Source organism: Brassica napus, chromosome C3 (genome assembly GCF_020379485.1).
Source record: "Brassica napus cultivar Da-Ae chromosome C3, Da-Ae, whole genome shotgun sequence".
In the NCBI taxonomy this organism is placed as follows: Eukaryota; Viridiplantae; Streptophyta; class Magnoliopsida; order Brassicales; family Brassicaceae; genus Brassica; species Brassica napus.
In genome coordinates this window covers 68,117,678-68,134,064 of record NC_063446.1, presented here as the reverse complement: position 1 = coordinate 68,134,064, position 16,387 = coordinate 68,117,678, and the positions used below count along the sequence as shown (strand labels likewise).

Genomic DNA, 16,387 nt, shown 5'->3' with positions numbered 1-16,387 from the left:
CTTGGAAGTCATCTAGTAAAAAACAAATATTTAATTTTTATTTTTCTGTTGGACGACTTCAGTGTAAGTCGTCTAAGAAAAGTCAAATTTTTGACACAGTCCGGTCAAATGAAAAACTAACTTGTTTATCCTAGACGACTTACCGAGAAGTCTTCTCTAATTTTTTTGAAAACAAAGAAAACCGGAAGACTTCCAGAGAAGTCGTCTCTAAAAAACACACATAAAATCAATTGTGAAACTAACCTATGCATTGACCAGAAGACTTCCGTGTAAGTCTTCTGGCAGACAGATCTTGAAAAAAAATTGATTTAATAGCTTTAACCGGTGAGATAACTTGTTTAGCTTCTCCAACCAAACAATACTTCACCACCAAAGCAATCTACTTGTTAATGACCATGAATCATGAGCTTGAATGGTTCTATGAACCTTAAAAATTTTAGAATCAAAATCTTGGGTTTTTTCCATGAATACAGAGAGAAAGTGAAATAGATGTTGTTTTTAGATCATAAGAAATGAGATAAAAGGAGTCAAAATCGATTTTTAGGTGCATTAAGAGCTTCAAATTGGTTGTTCATGTTGGTTGGTGTATTGATGACAATTGTAATATTATAAATACTCGAAGAAGATAAAGATGAGAGAGTAAAAAACTTATTTTCGAAAAAATAAAAAAATAAAAATAATGGTATTTTCGTAAATAATCCGAACTTTTGGGATGAATAGAACAAATGAAAGTTTCAAAAAAATTATGGATTAATTTTGTGTTTGACTTTTTATATTTGCAAAAGCCCTCTTTTATTTGTGCTTTCAATTCTTTCTTCTTTTCGTAAAATTCATCTTCATTTTTAACGAAACTTATAGCGTTTAGAAATTTTTTTCTTAAGATCAAGTTAATAGGGAAACCGAGCCTTATGATATTCACGTATTTTTTAATATTTATATATTAAAATTTATATAACACACGTTTATTGAACGATATGATAATTTAATCATGTAATTGTTATTTTGTTCGTTTCTTCTATTCTTTTTTTTTTTTTGTGCAACGTTCGTTTCTTCTATTCAGATATATACATAAAAATCAACAGTCGAGATACTTTATTGAGATTTGTTTGATAAGAACAAATACTTTATGGTATCGTATGGCCTTGGCTTACTCAACGTGCTGTTGGGAGAGGGCGCTCTATTATGAGGATGGCGATGCGACATGCCGTTTTATAGCAAGCATCTTGCTGTTGAGGGTATGGATATGATAATGATTAACGACAAGCTAAATAGAGACCTTATCCCGTTCATGTTATACTCTTCCTTTTATGGTAAGTCAACTTGGAGTTTAACAAACATCGAAGTGGTTGAGCTTCCCTTTCAGTTAATTTCTCGGAGAAGTATATTCTTATAATATTTCGATCTGTGATATATCCCCTATATATTATTTAAGAAGTATTACAACTTTTTTTGTAGCCACATGTCATCATTATAATGATTCTTATTATATAATAATTTTTTTTATTAAACTAACAATAAATTCATCATTAATGTACTTTATTATTTTATTAAATAAAATTTACAGAATTGCCTAATGTGGCTAAAATATATAAGATAATTAATGATTTTGAATAAAAAAATTTGATAAAAAATAGTGTATCTTCTATCATATTTGTGTAATTTTAAACTATTAAATAAATTAAACAACCACAATAACCATATAATTAAAAATTAGATTTTTATGTATATGTTATATTTTGAATTTTTACAAACGGCTATAAATTACTGAAACTGTTAAAAGTCTCACATTCAAATTTTATGATCTATGGTTTAAAATTTTTTTATGACAAAATACAAATGATTACAAAAATTACATAAGTAAAAAGTCTAATTTAATTAATTATTAAAATTAATATATATATCGTTTTAAATTAAACTATAAACCATATAAAATACAATATTTTAGTTTCAAAATTTACTTTGAACAATTTTTTGATAAAAGTTTTGAACGATCATTGACAACTTATTTTTTTTAAAAATTATAAATTACTAAAACTATTAATCCCACAATGAAAATTTTGTTATTAGTAATTTAATTTTTTTTCTATAAAAGATACAAATGATCAAAAAAACTATATGAGTAGAAATCATCATTTAATAGACATTAGTATTAAAATATACTAAAATATATTATCTATGTTAGTATCATTTAAATTTAATAACATATCCTATCAAATATAAAAAAAATATTTTTTGGATTAATAAAATTGATTTATATGTTCGCACCAATTTAATTATATATTTAATAGTTACTGATTTTTAATTATTTAATATATATTTATTATTTCATAATATGTAAAAGTATTTAATACATAAACTAATTTATATATATAATGTTGATCTCGTGAAAGGCGCGGATCTTAACCTAGTGGTAGTAGAATATGTTGAAAAACTTACAATTAAATCAGTTATTTATGGCATTAAAGTGCCACTATTTTCTCGATTACTTTGTCTAAAAATATTAAAATTTTTTTTTTATAACTTAATTTTTATTAATACTTTCCAAAATGGGCATCATTACGGCTATAATCGAACTAGAATTTAAGCAAAAACGGTACAACTATTGGGATTATAGCTTTGAGTCATCGGACACACAGCTAAGTTGTGGGCGTAACTCCGGATCTTCCCTCATCACCATCGCCCTGGTTAATCCGGTAAGGGAACTAAGTCCCGCTCTCCTCCTAGCCGAGTAACTGTAGACTCTTAAGCGCGGCGAAATAACTAAGGGCGTACCTGAGCTTCACAAGGGTTATAACATAATGTTATTGTAAATAATTAGGGTGTGTGATTATCCAAATGCACGCACCTCTCTCGACTACTGTAGTTTAAAAAGAGCGCGTCTTTTGGAAGCGTCCAAAAGCCGATCCGATTAACGTTTATTTTACCCCACCCCCCAAAATGATTAATGTATATTTGTCATTTTACGAATTTTTTGAATTTAATAGAAATAATTATTTGAAATTTCGTCTTGCTCAACCAACACATTTTGCAAATCTTGTTCTATCTTGTCTCTTTTGTTATTCTTCTCTTCATGGATTGACGAGTAACGACCAAAATAAAATAAAAAAATAAAACAACTTCATGGGTTGTTTGTTATTCTTTAACAGGTTTCTAAAATAAATAAAAAATAGTCTGAATATGTTAAGATCAAGAAAGAAATTTCAGATATTTGAGCTGAAAATGTGAAAACTATTTTTATTTTGAAAAAATCGATTTTACAAAAAAAATATCATTTTCTTTTACATTTCATGGAATTTCATACAGCTGGCGAACACTTTTCTGATAGCTACATATAATATATGTAGATAGATATGTTAGATGTATGTAACATTTGCACCAGTCATTCAAACAATGATCTGATAACTTAAATATTCACCGGGTTTTACAAACAAACAAAAATTGATCGTGTGATCAATATATCTCTTATTTGTCTTTTGTTATATTTTTAATTTTAAATGGTCTTTTTGTTATTTTCATAGTAGAATTTGTCAAATACCAAGAAGGCAAAATCCATATCAAACTATTACTGGGTAAAATAATTCCCATTACAGAAAAAAAAAACTCTGTTCTTTCTGTTAAAAGAAGTTTGAAGTCATTTCTAGAAGAAAACACCAATGAGAAGTTCTTCTCGGGTAGCAATCAATGATGAATTATCAAAAGTCAAGACAACTTTGAAGCAAAGATAAATGAAAAGAGAAAAAAAAAACTATTTTCTGTGTGTTTTTTTTTTCTCTTGGTTTCACAGGTAAACGCGTTATATTTATTTTTGTTCAAAAAACGTTTTTTAATTTCTTGTGCTTATGTCTCTATCAAAGAAACGTTATTAATTATAAACGCTTTTTGTTGACAAAAAAAAAAATTATAAACGCTTTTGGATATTTGTCGTGGGGATGAATCTAAAGTTTGTTGATATAAATACAAAGAAGACGAAGCGAGAAACTAAAACAAAAAAATATCTATAAAAACAAGAAGAAAAAAAGCCCTTTCTCAAAAAAAAAAAAAAAAAACAAGAATAAAAAATCATGATGATAAAAAGGATAGAGCTGTGTATAGAGCTTACGAAGATGGGAATGGAGTTCGTCGCAGTGGTGGCTGAAGCCGTCCAGATTGTCTGGCGGCAACACCTCAACCATCGTACTGCTCTGCCTCCTCTTCCTCTCCTCCGCCAAGGCATCTCCCCTTCTTATCATGCTCCATATCTCTTTGGATTTCTCCCTTGAAAACCCTTTTTTCTTCTTTTTCCAAAAAAAAAAAAAAAAAAAACCCTTTTTTCTTCTTTTTATAATATCATTTGCTTCTTTCTCTTACTATTTTTCTTGTAGGCTTTTAGATGTAGTTTTTTTAATATTTGTAACTATGTACACTGACATATTCATTAAGATTTGCCGTTTTCTGTCGAGTATTTTTCTTCCTAATCTCCTGTTTTTTGGATTATCTCTAGCTACCAAACAATTTGCAGAATGAATATAATAATCAAATGCTCAAATTTGTTGAAGAAAAGTTTAACAGAACAAGACGTGCAGCAGAAACAATCAACCTAATTGTTTAAATATTCCATCTTTCTGTATAATGATACTCCAGTACCTCACGGCAAGTTATACAATTAGTAATTCCATCAAGGTTTTGATTATAGATGCGGATTTTGGGTTTGAATTTGGACTCTTTCATATTTAGTTGAGAACGAAAAATCTTTTTTAAAAAATCGAGTTCAATGTATATTTCTATAATAAGTAACCAAAGTTAGCGTAGTTGAATTGTTAAGGGTTTTTTTTTTAACATTGTGAAGGGGTATTTCTCTTAAATATTTCAAATACAAAATATCTCACTGGAATCTCAACGATCTTAAAATAAATATATTATTTCTTATATTTTATCATAAAAAAAAATTATGAACCTTTCACTATCATAAATATATCCTTTTCACCTTGAGAAAATATGAGAGTTTTGATGGCATAGAAGTACAAATTATTATAGCAACTGAACATATATTAGGAATAGTATTGATTAATATACTGCAAAAAGTTAATAACGTAGTGTTTGACTTTTACGGTACGGTTACAAAATTTAAACAAAGACATTAATACACATATTCAAAAGAGCTTGTAAGAGCTAAAATCATACACATACGTAACTAATACACATATTGTGATGAATCATGCAATGTATGACCAAGAAGAAAAAATAATTATCTTGCATGTGTGTAGGACGCCAAAGGTTTTCACGGATGATGACGGTTGCGTGTTCATTCATCTTTTCACCGCTGAATTTCAAACTTTGTGATCTTCAAAATTAATTTTCTTTAAGAAAACTTTTACATGAGTAGAGAGATATATGATATAGACACTATAAAAATCATAACTATCTAGCACACATATTAAACTTGATATCCAGTTTAAAATAGTGTTGGACTCTTTGAAACAATTTTCAAACTAACTGTAGTTACCATTAATTTCGGTAAAAACAAAAATATTGGTATGTTTAGCTATTTAGATTCCGTATATGTACTTGTTATTGTTATAGGTATTACACCGGAAAAGTAAGGTCACTCTTAATGAAAGGTTCTAGCTTCGGAGTTCTAAATATATATATATATATAAAATATATTATATATATGTAATTGTGATGTTTTTAATTTTACGGAAATTTTAATCCAAAGTATTTGAAACCATATATTTTGGATAAGGTTTCTTTAAATTTAAAGTTTTCATAATTAAATATTAGTATTAAAAAAATATATATACACATATATGTATTTTTAAAAATTCAGAACTATAACGGTAGAATCTTCCATTGAGAATACTCTAAGAGTACCAGCAGTGGCACCGTTCCATTGAGAATACTCTAAGGGCATGATTATTAGTTTCCTTAAGAATTCATGGGTTAGGGAGATTAGAGTAACTTAGTGAAGATCTATGGTGTTATTGTATTAGATCCTTGTATAAACTTGCTTGTTGAGTATTTTTAATGCTTGTTTAGTCTTGATCACTCTAAACCTGATTTCTAAACACTTCTCATCAGACATGATTAGATGAAGTGTTTGAATCATCTCAACTAAGCTCTAGTGAGATTAGCCAAGGACACTTGATGTTAAAATTGCTAGATAGTTATTAAACTTGAACTTAAAGATTGCTTGATTGAATTAAGCCAAAGACATTTGATGTTTAATGATTTCTAAGCAAATGGACATTTACCTAGACATAGGACTTGTCTAAAATTGTGTTTAGACTTAAGAGATTACTCTGATTGAAAGCTTGTCGCCTAGATTGGATCTTAGTTACTTGAAGTCAATTCCCAATACCCATGGATTCACTTGTCTAAATTGATTAAAACCTTGTTGTATTGCTCTGTTTGCTATTGCTACTTGTCACACACTCACCACTATTGAATCTGCTTAGCTTAAGAAATGACTTATATTCTCACTGATTCACATCACTAGGACTGGTTCGACATTCACCCCACTATACTACAACATTTGCAATAGGCAAAAACCCTATTACCAAATTGGCGCCGTTGCCGGGGAACTAAGTAGATTTGTCATTAGGATTTCAAACTTTCTTGAGATTAAGCTTAATTTTCTTATGCTTTGTTTTGCTTTTGTATAGCTACTAACCTCTTCTTCTAGCTTTTGTTATTTGTAGAGATGGCTTCAAGCTACTCTGAGAAGCCACAAGAAGAGGAAGAGACATTTGAAGATCACATTGAAGATCAGCCATATGTGAAGCCACCACCTTTTGATATACGCATACTCACACCAGATCAAAGAGTGGAGTTACACCGGCTTCAGAGAACGAAAGAGTATTGGGGCAAGCCAATAAGACACCTAGCACAAATGGTCCGGATACACCTTATAAGGGATAAAGCAGAGTTTGAAGGAAGAGATGTTTACCAGTATGAGTTTGATGCTGCTTGTGCCCTTGATGAGGTAATGTATTGGGTTCCACCACCCCAGCTGGAAGGTACAGGCATTTCCACTTTGGAACTTAAACTTGAGGAAATTTGCTTGCCTTGTGGTGAGGATAACGCCCCTGATCTTGATTCTCTTGTGCTCATAAATGAATGTCTTGATCTGATATGTGAAACTAGGAAACTAGATGAATTGAGAGTAGAAAAGCTTGCTAAAGATCACATTGAAGTTTGCTTTGTCAAGAACTATATTTGTGCTTCATTTGATCTTGAGTCCAACTTTTTGATGCTTGAGAATTCTAGACCTCTTCTTGAACTTGCTGATTTAGGGGATGAACTTGATGTGGATAAGCTCTTGCTTGAGATAGAAAACCCCCATGCTGAAAACTATCATGAGAATGTGAACATTGTGTATTATTTGATTGATGGAGACAGAGTTGACTACTTTGTTAAAACCTTGTTTGAACCTGTAGTTGATTTTGTGTTTCTACCTAATGCTTTTGATTCTCATGATCATCTGAACCTCAAGAAGCATTTCATAACTCATATCATATCTTTAGTGAAGCTCTTTGAGGAAAAATCTGTCTATTTTCTATGGACAGTAGTGTGTTTCTTTGCACACTTGGTTTCTTGTTCTTGTAGGAGAAAAACCAAAGGTGCATTGGCTCAGCCTTTTAATACTTATGATTAGCAAGCACACACCAATTAACCTAATGTGCCAACAATACCACAATCGAATGGTATGTCATTGTAGCATTTTAGGATCGAATCCACAGAGAACTAAAGACTTATAACACCAAGAATACACAAACCTTCCTAGTCTAAGCAAACAAGAAGATAGATGATTTGTAACAAACTAATATCCTAGAAATATAAATAAGGTGATCTCAGATCCAATCAAGAAATAAGTGCAAGAATTCAATCAAATACTAAGGAGAATCCATGGGCTAAGGGAATTGACATTGGGTGATCAAGTTTCAATCTAAAGGTGGTACCTTTCAATCAATCTATCAACCTTAGGCTTAGACACAATCCTAAACAAACTCTATCTCTAGATGGATGTTCATTCACTAAGATAACTCAAGTATCAAACCTCTTTGGTTGAATATTATCAAAGTAATCATTAAAATCAAGCCTATTAGCCATCTTAACACCTTTAACAACAAATCTCTTTGGTAAAGAGTGTTAAAAGCTTAGGAGAGTTGGATCAGACATTTCATCAAACACCTTTCGGGTATGAAATGTCTAGAGCTCAATTTTAGAGAGGCCAACTCTAAAATAGCATTAAGATCACTCAAGAAGCAAGGAATAAGAAGGATCTACAATAAAACACCCTAAATCTACACTTAATCACCCTAATCTACCTTAACCCATGAATCCAAGGAGCGTCTACTCTCTAAACTCCATGAGAAAGCTCAAACCCATGATGGATTCAAGGCTCATCATGTTTATGAGAAAGAGAAACAAGATATAATATGAAGAACTTCCTTAGATTATGATATAAAGATTCAAGCTTTTTTACAAAGGAGGCAATGTTCTTGAGAGAAAAATGAGATTCTTCATCAGATTAGGTCTTAAAGGTGTTTATAGATGTCTAAAAACGAGCTGGGTTAACCCAACAAACCTGGGTTAACCCACAAAAACATAGATATTTTTCTCCGTAGTGACCAGAAAAGGTCGCTACCAGAGGTCACTACGCTCTGTAGCGACTTGTCATGCCCGCTACGTGTGGACGCTAGGATACTTAGACGATTTTTTCGCATTCTTGAACTCATAGCGACCTCATGAAGTCGCTATGGTTGGCCGCTGTAGAAGGCGCTTGAAGTCCTGAACGCATAGCGACCTTATGATGCCGCTACGGCAGACCGCTATAGAAGGCGCTTCAACTCTAGCGGTCTCTCTAACCCGCTACACACTCCCGCTACGGTACTTAGGCGCCTCAGCTCTATCTTCTGTAGCGACCATCTTTTGCCGCTCCGCCTGGCCGCTAGGAGCCTTCAACGACTCATCTTCATTCTTTGGACTCAAAATCCCTCCAATGGTCCTCTAACTCATCCATGGTGCTCTCCAACACCTGATATGTACAAATGCAATGATATGCAACCTAAATGTGCCTAAATGATGCTCTAAATGACCAAACCATGCAAGAATAAGAAGTTAAAAACATGTAAATTCACAAGATATCAATTATCGGCGTCCCAAACCGCGTCCTTACTGAATTAAACCGAAAAATTAAATCGAAATGAAATAAAAATGAAGAAAACGTATGTTAATTAAGAAGTTTTTGTCTCCGTCCTTAATGGTACGTGTCATCGCGCGAGGGAATGTGCGGATTAGGGTTGGGAAAGCGGAGTCGAGCCATTCTCATCCTCTCCCTTCTCTCTCTCGACGGCGATCTCGGTCTCACCCCGTTCCCTCTCCCGATCTCTGTCTGACCCGAACCGTTATCTCCCCCGATCTCTGTCTCAGCCGTTCCCTCTCTCGAGCTCTATCTCCGCCGTTCCCTCTCTCGGCCGATCTATCTCTTCGGCTCTGTCTCCCGACGTTTCCTCTCTCTCCCGATCTATCTCTCGAGCTCTATCTCCGCCGATCTATCTGTCTCCGCCGATCTATCTCTCCGGCTCTGTCTCCCGACGTTTCCTCTCTCCGCTGAGTCATCTCTCTGCCGTTTAATCTCTCCGCCGGTTGGAATCAAAATAAGGTAACACTCAATCCTATGTCCTCGTCGTTGTAACCGATTGTATGTGGTTGTTTTATATTTTATTGTGGGTGATGTTTGTGATTGTATGTGGTTGTTTGTGATTAATCATGGGCGATGTGTGAAAGAAAAATTCTTGTTAGTTTATCAGTGATTGAGGAACTCGTAGTAGATGATCAGTTTGAAACTGATAGCACTAGATGATGAATTGAATTACGTAAACTTGATAAAATTCGATTTTCTTTGAAACTGATAGTAGTAGATGATTAATTGCTCTCTATAAACTTGATAAAATTTGTTTTTTTAAACTGATAGTACTAGATGGTGTTCGATTTCGAAATGTTGTGTCTGGTTTCTTCTCGTAGTAGATGATTAGTTTGAAACTGATAGCACTAGATGATGAATTGAACTACATAAACTTGATAAAATTCGATTCTCTTTGAAACTGATTGTAGTAGATGATTAATTGAACTCTATAAACTTGATAAAATTAGGTTTTTTTTAAACTGATAGTACTAGATGGTGTTCGATTTCGAAATGTTGTGTCTGGTTTCTTCTCGTTCGTTCCTGGATAGTTTCTGACTGAGAAGTTGTATAGTTGTTAATAAGCAATTAAACAGAATACTAAGATGTTAAGTTTGTTCATAACTATGATAGGTGTTAATAAGTTTGTTCTCAAACTGCTTCGTAACTGTGAGAGGAGGTTATTTCTCGTGTCTTGTTGCTACTGTTGATTGAATTGTTGTTTGTTTGAAACGAAATTCAGTAATAAATTTAGTCAACTTGTTAAGTTCCACTTGATAGCTTTTAAGTTCTGTAGTCTGTAATAACTTTTGATTAGACAACGGTAGTTTATGGTTGAGCATTAACACTAGAACTTATTACACTTAACACTTGCACCTATTTAACCCCAACCATCCAACATCTTCTTTACTCAGCTCTAGAGGAATTTCAAGATGAGGATTTTACATTTGCCGTTAAAAAGACTACAAAACACGGTAATAGAATTGCTCGTCGCAAAGAAGTTCGGGATCCAGACATTCATCAACAATTAAAAGAAGATTTGATAGAAAATATATGGGATAAATTTGGAGATCTTCAATTAAATTGTTTGTTTGCCCAATCTACAAATTCAATAAAAATGTTTGTTTGCTTTTATTTATGTTCTTTGTAATTTTTTTTCCAACTTTGTACTTTTATTATGTTTTCAATTTTAATGTAATATGTTTTAATTTAATGTAATATGTTTTATTTTTATGTAATAAAATTAAAATAATAAATTAATTTACTAACTTCAAAATACTAATAAAATAATCTAAAAATTCTACAAAAGTCCTACCAATAATCTACATTTTTAGGTTTGTCCTTAATTAAAACTCTTAACATCAAAATACTAATTGAATAACCTAAGGACTCAAAGATTAGTCTTACCAATAATCATGCCATAAGAGTACCAGCAGTGGCACCGTTTCTCAATTATGTATTTAATGAACTTAATATTGTTATAATATCATTATGTAACTAAATTTAAAACAGATATAAAAGGTAAATAAATTGACAGCGACACATGGACAGATGAGTACCTTAACCGTGTGTCAGAATCCTTTCATGAAGAAACGCTTCTTCTCATTGTGCACTCTCTCTCTTCCTTTTTTGTTTTTTAATTATTAAGAATGGTGAGAGACGTGGAGATGACCCTAAATGAGTCTCTCATTTTTTTTTAATACTTTTTAATTGTAAAAGTGAATTAAGAGACTATATTAAGAGATCCGAAAATTTACATGCTCCATTGCAAGTTTTTTATTTAAGGGTTCTTCAATTTTTTTTTTAATTAAACACCATTTTTTTCTTATTAAACTTAAGCTTTTTATTAAAACATAGTACAAGATAACATTTTAAACATCGATTTTAAAATAAAAACATATAAAAGTAAAAACAAAGATTAGTTTGTGGGAGAGCTTAAACATTGATTAAAGAAGATGGAGACCTTACAACGTTGTAATCCACTCTGATCAGTAGCTAACTTGGCAATGACATGGTTATGTCGGAGAACTGATCATGGGAGACGTCGGAGAACTGAATGCTGCTCCCAAAGAAAAGCTATGTATCAATCGCAACACACACAACCCAAAGCTTGACATAATCAAAACTCATATGCTTCAAAAACATCCCATACGTTAATGAGAATGACCAAATCTCCAACTTTCCACTTATTAAGAAACTATATGGATACATAAACACACATTGTTCTTGCCTATCAATCATTAAACATATAATCAAGTCATGGAACCAGACATATCCTAAGAAACATCAAACTGGTCCTAAAAATAAATTTCTTTAGTTTTTTCAGGCAAAGCAGAGAACTTTAAATCGTATTATCTATAGCAGGACATGTATAATTGAATTCAAGTGGAACCCATCTGATACTAGATTGAAAGACGTACCTTCTAGAGTTGATGACAAGACCGAGATTCTTCCATGGTTTGGCTTTACAAGTGTTCCTGGTTTTGGTCGGAACAGAGAAGCTTGGTCTGTAGTCTCGAGGATGATTTGTGATTGAGACGAGTTTGGGTGAGTCCATCAATCTCTGCAAGCATCTGTGAGACTACTCGATCCATGACTCCTCCTGAATCACCAGAAGCACCTCGAGCAGGAGCAAGTGAATCAAGCTCATCAAAGAAGATCACACACGGTCGTGCTGATCTCGCCTGCAACAAAACCAGTTTAATCACTCAAGAGAAATGGGACCACGGATTCAATACGCTTCTTCTTCAAAGGGAGGACGAAAGATTCAATACCTTTTCGAATATATCTTGAACATTTTTCTCTGATTCGCCAATATAAACAAAACTTTCAGCATCAAATGATTGGACCAGAAACAGAGGATAACAGAGTAATCAATGACTATCTTCTTCGTTCTCATGAGCTAACTGAGAGAGAGAAAGCGAAACCTCTTTGAGAAGAATGGATTCAGGAAACGGGCCGGTGGCTTCGTCAGGTATCGCGGAGAAGTTGTGGCTGTCGTCTTTCTCTTCTGTCTATTTTGGGCCTGAGAGATAGTAGAGACGAAGCGTGGAGATTGGAGGAAGCACGAGAGGAAGGAGATGAAGAAGAAGAAGCTACGACCGAAGGAGAAGAGACAATTACAAGATACGTCTCTTGTATACGCTAATTAAGAGACGTTGTTTGTGATAATTGCTATTTTTATTTTTTTTAATTTATAATTAAATTAAGAGACTCGTTAAGAGACTTGGATAATGATGCTCTAATGATGCTCTAATAACACCTGCAGTGGTGAGTTTCTCATCTATATTTTTTAGCATTTAAAAATGAAATAAATTGAAGAAGGAAGAAAGAGAAGAAAAACAAGAAGTGAGGGAAGATAATCGTCCCTTTATCTAGAGACGTTGCAAAAGCTACGAGGGACGTTTCTACTGTGTTGTCATGGTTAATTTATATTTTATTTAAAGTTTATTTGTTTTATGTATTGATATAGTTATTATAATCTGAAAGATCATGGAGAAGAGCTTCCGTCGTTGCTGATGCTCTAAGGATTTCATATTTTATAACTATCGAAAACGAAAGGAAAGCGGGTGCGATGAGAACAGTCTCAATTATTTAAAGGTTGGGAGATGAGATGCAACGTACGTAATGCAATTGTCATGTTTTTTTAAATCTTTACATTACTTACCTTTCAGTGGAAAAAATAAAATATATGTAACATGAGATATCAAACTAAGTCCCACATCGGAGAATTAGACGACGAGTGTCTGATATATAAATGAATGTCTAACTCTAATTAGTACGAGACTTTTTGGGAAAGAAACCAAAAGTAAAACCATGCGGACCAGCCAATTAGGCCCAAAGTGGACAATATCGTACTAATCAAACAATATAGAGTTGGACATGAGTTTAATAAATCTCATCAATTGATATCAGAGCGGTTGACGAGAAATCTGCAAGAAGACCAAAATACTCTTAGAGTAGGAACGAGACCCATCGAGTTAGGATTGTGAGGTATGTGGCAGAGATCAAGTTAGAAGATTCTGAAAGTCAGTTGTGGGACACGAGATAAATATGGTCTTTAGTTTGAGGGGGATAATGTGAAATATCAAACTAAGTCCACATTGGAGAATTAGACAAGGAGTGTCTAATATATAAAAAGATGTCCAACTCTAATTAGTACGAGACCTTTTGGGAAGGAAACCAAAAGTAAAACCACGCGGACCAGCCAATTAGGCATAAAGTAGACAATATCGTACTAATCAAACAATATAGAGTTGAAGATGAGTTTAATAAATCCCAACAATTGGTATCAGAGAGATGTTAATCCAAGTCTCACACTGGAAGTTTAGACAAGAAGTGTCTAATATATAAAAGGGTGTCCAATTCTAATTAGTACGAGGCTTTTTGGGAAGGAACCCAAAAGTGAATCCATGCGGGCCAGCCAATTAGGCCCAAATTGGACAATATCGTATTAATCGGACAATATAGAGTTGACTATGAGATTTAACAATTCCAACATGTAAATATTTATACTTCCTCCGTTTCAATATATATGATGTTTTAGAAGGATTATTTTGTTTCATTTTACATGAGGTTTTGCGATTTTAAGGTTAACTTTAACTTTATTGAAAACTATTCAACCAATTATATTTTACCGTCCTTTTTATAATTGGTTAACTGATTTTAAAATTATATCTTCAAAATATTTTTTTAAGAAAAAAGTTATTTTCTTAATCTTTGTGCACTAAGGCAAAACATCAAGTATTATGAAACCGATGGAGTATTAATTATCCGCTAGCTTATAATATAAGGATTTAAATGAGATATTGGTCAACGGTTGACTACACTAGAACTATTTTCTGTCGGATCAGATTGAGTTTTTCCTTTTTTGTCGGTAACCAATTTTTTCGTACTATTATTCAAAAACAAGACGTGTGCGATTGGTTTGTGATTAATATCCAACTGCATAGACCAAGTTAATTTCTACACAAAACTTGTCGAACAAAACTTAGGTTCACCCCTTATGTTGAATCTTTAAATTCATCCCACCCTTTATGACCAATCAAAATGACACATAAATTATTAATTAAAAAACATTAAATTAAATAAAAAATAGCTATAAAAAATAAAAACGCTAATTTTAACGACGCTAACGCTTCCATCAAAACCCTAAACCCTAAATCTTAATTTCTAAACCCTATACCCTAAATTCTAAATCCAAATCCAAACCCCTAAACCCAAACCCTATACCCTAAACCCTAATCTTAGACCCTAAACCCAAATTATATACCTTAAACCCAAAAATAGACTATAAACCTAAACCCTATATCTTAAACTCAAGTCTTAGACCCTAAATCCAAACCGTAAATTAACCCAAACCCTATAGCATCTAAGTTTGGGTTTGGGTTTAAGGTTTACCGTTTGAGTTTTAGGTCTAGGATTTAGGTTTAGGGTATAGATTTTTGGTTTAGGATTTACGGTTTGGGTTTAGGATTTAACGTTTGGACTTATGGTTAAGGTTTTGGGTTTAGGGTATATAATTTGGGTTTAAGGCTTACAGTTTGGATCTAGGACTTGGGTTAGGGTATAGAGTTTAGGTTTATAGTCTAGTTTTTGGGTTTGGGGTATAGGTTTAGGGTCTAAGATTATAGTTTAGGGTATAGGGTTTGGGTTTAGGAGTTTGGATTTTAGTTTATAATTTAGGGTATAGGGTTTAGAATTTAAAATTTAGGGTTTAGGGTTTAGCTGGAAGCGTTAGCGTCGTTAAAATTATCATTTTTATTTTTTGTAGCTATTTTTTATTTAATTTAATATTTTTTAATTAATAATCTATGTGTTACTTTGATTGATTTTAAAGGGTAGAATGAATTTAAAGGTTCACTCAATGGGGTGAACCTAAGTTCTCTCCAAACTTGTCGTACACAAAGACACCATTAAAATATCGTGCTTGCCAACTCACATATGTACAATACATGCGTCTTAATATATAAATTAGTATATTTTATAAATTTTATGCTGGTATTATATACAAGCATTTATTGCAAGTAGCGCATCACAACAATCACTCATTAATGAATTAGTTGGCTGACAATAACACAAACTCTCCTGTCGTTATCAGTTGAAATTTCTTTTTTTTTTTCCCTTTTTTTTTTAGTCAGTTGAAATTTCTTGTTCGTATTTCCTGAGAATAATTGTTGAAATTAAGACATGAAATCAGGAAGCCACATATGTACAATACATGCGTCTTGTTCATATGTTTGCCAATAAATTCCCCGGCTAATTGGTCTGGATGTAATGCTAGATTGCTAGATAACCTATTTCTAATAAAATAGTGTTTTGTCTTTTAGTCTTAGGATAATAAAATACATTGTATTACGTAATTAATGCTGTAGGTTAATTTGAGAAATGTCAAGTTCCACGTTAGAAATTTAGATAAAGAGTGTCTAATATATAAATGGATGTCCACGTCTAATTAGTACGAGGCTTTTTGAAAAGGAATCCAAAAGTAAATCTATACGGACCAGCGAATTAGGCCCAAAGTGGACAATATCGTACTTTCAGACAATATAGAATTGGACATGGGGTTTAACAATCCCAACAATTGGTATCAGAGCGGTTGACGAGAAATCTGCAAAAAGATCAAATACCCTTCAAGAGATGAATGAGTACCCTTTGAATTAGGAATGAGAGGTGTGTGGGGCAGACATCAAGTCAAAAGATCCTGAAAGTCAGTTGTGAGAC

At 32.7% G+C, this 16,387-nt stretch overlaps 1 protein-coding gene across 1 annotated transcript; it reads left to right on the top strand.

The window, feature by feature from the left end:
• Positions 1-3,962: 3,962 nt before the first annotated feature.
• On the top strand, positions 3,963-4,441 carry LOC106432994. The gene has a single exon (XM_013873839.3). It carries the CDS (start codon positions 4,062-4,064, stop codon positions 4,257-4,259), a length of 198 nt encoding a protein of 65 aa, XP_013729293.1. The 5' UTR covers positions 3,963-4,061; the 3' UTR covers positions 4,260-4,441.
• Positions 4,442-16,387: the final 11,946 nt, after the last annotated feature.